Consider the following 3,554-nt stretch of genomic DNA (forward strand, 5'->3'; position numbering starts at 1 on the left):
CAGATAGAGTAATACGTGGCTGTACAACATAAGGAGTACGAGATTAAATTGGAACGAACATATTAATTAAAGATTACCGGAAAAAACATCCATCAAGCCGATAATAAAAGAATTTTAAAAGAAAGTAAAACAATTTTAAACAGTTGGATGCTGTATAAAAAAAAACCATCCTGTTGTAAAGAGTAAAAAATGTAAAAAAAATTTTGTGGAAACAGTGTCGAAAGAAGAAGAAAGTTTTTTAAAAGCTTCAAAGCAGTCTCGTTTGGTTTGCAATAATAATAATAATAATAATAATAATAATAATAATAATAATAATAACAGGATTTTAAAATAATAATGATAGGATTTTAAAAAATAAACCAATAAATGTTCATTGTATCGCCCCCCCTCTCAGCTCAAATTCTTCAGATTTATTAAGCTTATGAGTCTGTTCCTGTCGCCTCCCTTCTAAGACAGCAAATACAACAACAAAGAGGAAATGAACAGAAAATAACGCACTTCGACGTATAAATAAGTCTAAGATAACATATTTCTCCTCTGGTTATCTACAAATGTTGTGTAAAAATTATTTTTATTATTATAAAGATGATTAATATTATTCATCATTATTATTAGACCTGTAGAGCTTCTACGGGTTTTATTTTACGTGTTTACAGTGTCAAAAATAGGTTTCAATCAAAGACCTACTGGTCCTACTGGTTTACATTTAATTTTAATCAATGACGTCTAACAGCTATGTAGTAAGTGCGCTAAGCTATGACACCAGGATACGAATACACCATACTTTGATAGTTACACTGTGGATGAATATAATAATTACATAACGATCCGGTAGTATCGCTCAACATTTGCCTCATTGTGTATAAAGTTATAAAGTCAGGCTCCGGGTGAAAACAAAACTGATTTTTCTATAGACACAAAAAAACATATTTGACGAAAAACTCTGGAACGGTTAATGTGATTCAATTTTTGAATATTTATAAACTGGAGGAAAGGGTTAGTTACTCCATTTTCCTCCTATTCAAAAATCTTTATCTCATTAATCATAAAAAAAATTAATCATAAAAATTAATTTTTTTCTCCTGAGCCTAAATTTAAAAGCGACGATTTTTATGCACCGTTGAGGACGCACTTGACACATCACAATCAAATTGCATGGTAGTTGTGGAGAGTTATGTGTATTACGTAAATGAATTTGGATAGTAACCATTATTTTTAGCAGTAAATTCCTCAAATTTTGTATGCAGGCCTCCATTTATAAATCGGATGATTATTCGATGCATCTAAAATATCCGTCTGAAACTCTGTACACACTTTGGTTCCCGAGTTGTATCGAAATACAAAACAATCCAGGTTGTGATGACATCTGAAGGCACACACAATGGTAGATGGTACTTCTGAAGTTACAATAGGTTGTTCTTCGGAATAATCAGGTGGCGAAGTAACATGAAACAAGCCATCACATTTAGAAATCTCTGAAATTTAAAAGAAACATATTGAACTTCACTGAACACAAAATAAGTACACTGATTTTTTTTCTCCTACTTTAAGCGACCAAAGGTAAATATCAAAATGTAGGCCTATCCACAAACTTCGAACTATACTAATGTATCAAACATTACATTTTCAACGGTCCGGGAGTACCCAGCTAAGAGTTTGGCAATAATACTTTCAGTTTGGCGGGAAAATGTTTTCTGAGCCAACTAAAACGTATAATAACATTTTTGTAAAGTTGCTGACGTCATTTTCTGACTCAACATAATCACAAAATAACATGTTGTGTTTGCCGGGTTCGTTTTAGATGGTCGATTTCGTGGAATAAAAATAATTGTAACCGACAGATTTAGACCGGAGGCACGCCCAACCCTATATTTTTCACAATCTGACCTAGATACATTACAACTAAAATCTAATATAAACAATGATTTATTGTGACATTTAACTATTTGCTTTCTTCCAGTCAAGCAATTTTTGAACCACAATGATTCGTTTTCTTTGCACCCATAGTTTTCATTTTTTTTATAGTAGTAATGTGTGATTTATTGGGTAAGAACACTTTGCAATATCGATAAAGCACGTGGCTATCACTTCGCCATTAATTGACTCATAGCAAATCATCTATTACACGGTGAAGGATAGGCCTCCAACAGTTGAGTGGTACTTCTTAAAAGCATATTGGTCAATCATTTTAAATTGATATATGTAATAAATTGATTTTGGACTTGCTTTTCAACAATTTAACTATGTGGAATACAACTGAGATTGGTCTATTGAGGGCGTTGTTTGTTGCATTTACCTTGGCAGATTGGGTAGCCATTGAGACGTTTGGAACCATACCATTCATTAATGATTTATTATAATGGAACATATAAATTTAACGATATAGCATGATGCAAGTCTAGTAGCCTAGTATCGAAATTATGAACATCAAGGTGATTATTTAAAGAGAAACACGCCAGATTATTTTCATTTTCGCAAGTCCCGTAAACTTTAGAGTGTGTGAATACAATTTGGGTTTTTCCATTCTGTTTTGTATTCATTAATTTAGTTTGACATTTCTGTTCCTATATTACTAAATAATCGCTAAAATGTTCACAATCAAGATTCGGATGAGTATTGTTTGAATTTTTGTTTTTCTCTATATTCATTCATCCCACAAACGTTTGGGATCGTGTTTATATTTGTTTTGAACTGATTGGATTTTCGAATTTTACTCGTGCATTATTTTGTTTCTAGGTGAATGATATTTATTAAAAGGTGTCACTGGCTGCCATGTTTATCGGATAAATGTTTTACATGATCACGGTCATACATAAGTTTAAGGATGTACCGGTAGTGTGTGAACCATTTCATTATATTCTGCTTAAGTATAAACTTAATATACAATATAATTGTTGACATTGTTCAAATGTTTAATTCGATAAATAAAAAACACCAATTGAATACTGTAGGCCTACTGTAAATATCGAATGTGCTTTTTTTTTTTATCATAAGAAGTAGAAATGCTTATTATTATGGTCAGTCAGCCAATAGCTGGCTCTTCAAAGATGCCATCTGAGAACATCTAAATATTTAAAATTCAAAAAATCGAAAGATTTATGTCAAGATAAGATATAAAATCGGAGGGGCCCCTCATGCTTCTAAACTAACCAATCGATGGTACGCGTTTTAGTCGTCATGGCCTGTCAATATTTTCTGTCAAGGGGGCCCCGACTGTACACTTGAACCAGGGCCCCTCACAACCTAGTTACGCCACTGTATCCACCCGAATCACTTGCGATTTTTTTCGCAAGTATTTGTTCACGTACTGAGTATTGGGTACGATAACACGTCAGGTAGGGCAAAATATCACTCTTATCATATTTTCCTGACGCAAACTGACATTAAGATTATAAACTACGGTTATATATTAATATGAATATGAACATGTAAATATTTATGCAATCATTTCCTGTCTCTGTAAATTCCGCATGTACAGTTACAAATTGTCGGTGTTTTGAAATAATATTATAATGCCACAAAGATCATATCTGTAAAAACTGTGCAAACTATGT

General features: G+C 32.5%; 1 protein-coding gene across 1 annotated transcript in view; it reads right to left on the reverse strand.

Moving 5' to 3' along the window:
* Window positions 1–52: 52 nt before the first annotated feature.
* LOC117117907 overlaps window positions 53–3,554 on the reverse strand; it is a 12,293-nt gene continuing 8,791 nt past the window's right edge. Inside the window, exon 7 of the mRNA XM_033262387.1 lies at window positions 53–1,475. Coding sequence (XP_033118278.1) covers window positions 1,231–1,475 — 245 coding nt within the window. The 3' untranslated portion in view covers window positions 53–1,230. The remainder of the gene's footprint in view (window positions 1,476–3,554) is intronic.

Source organism: Anneissia japonica, unplaced genomic scaffold (assembly GCF_011630105.1).
Source record: "Anneissia japonica isolate Jap-2015-1 unplaced genomic scaffold, ASM1163010v1 scaffold287896_len759773_cov187, whole genome shotgun sequence".
Lineage (NCBI taxonomy): Eukaryota > Metazoa > Echinodermata > Crinoidea > Comatulida > Comatulidae > Anneissia > Anneissia japonica.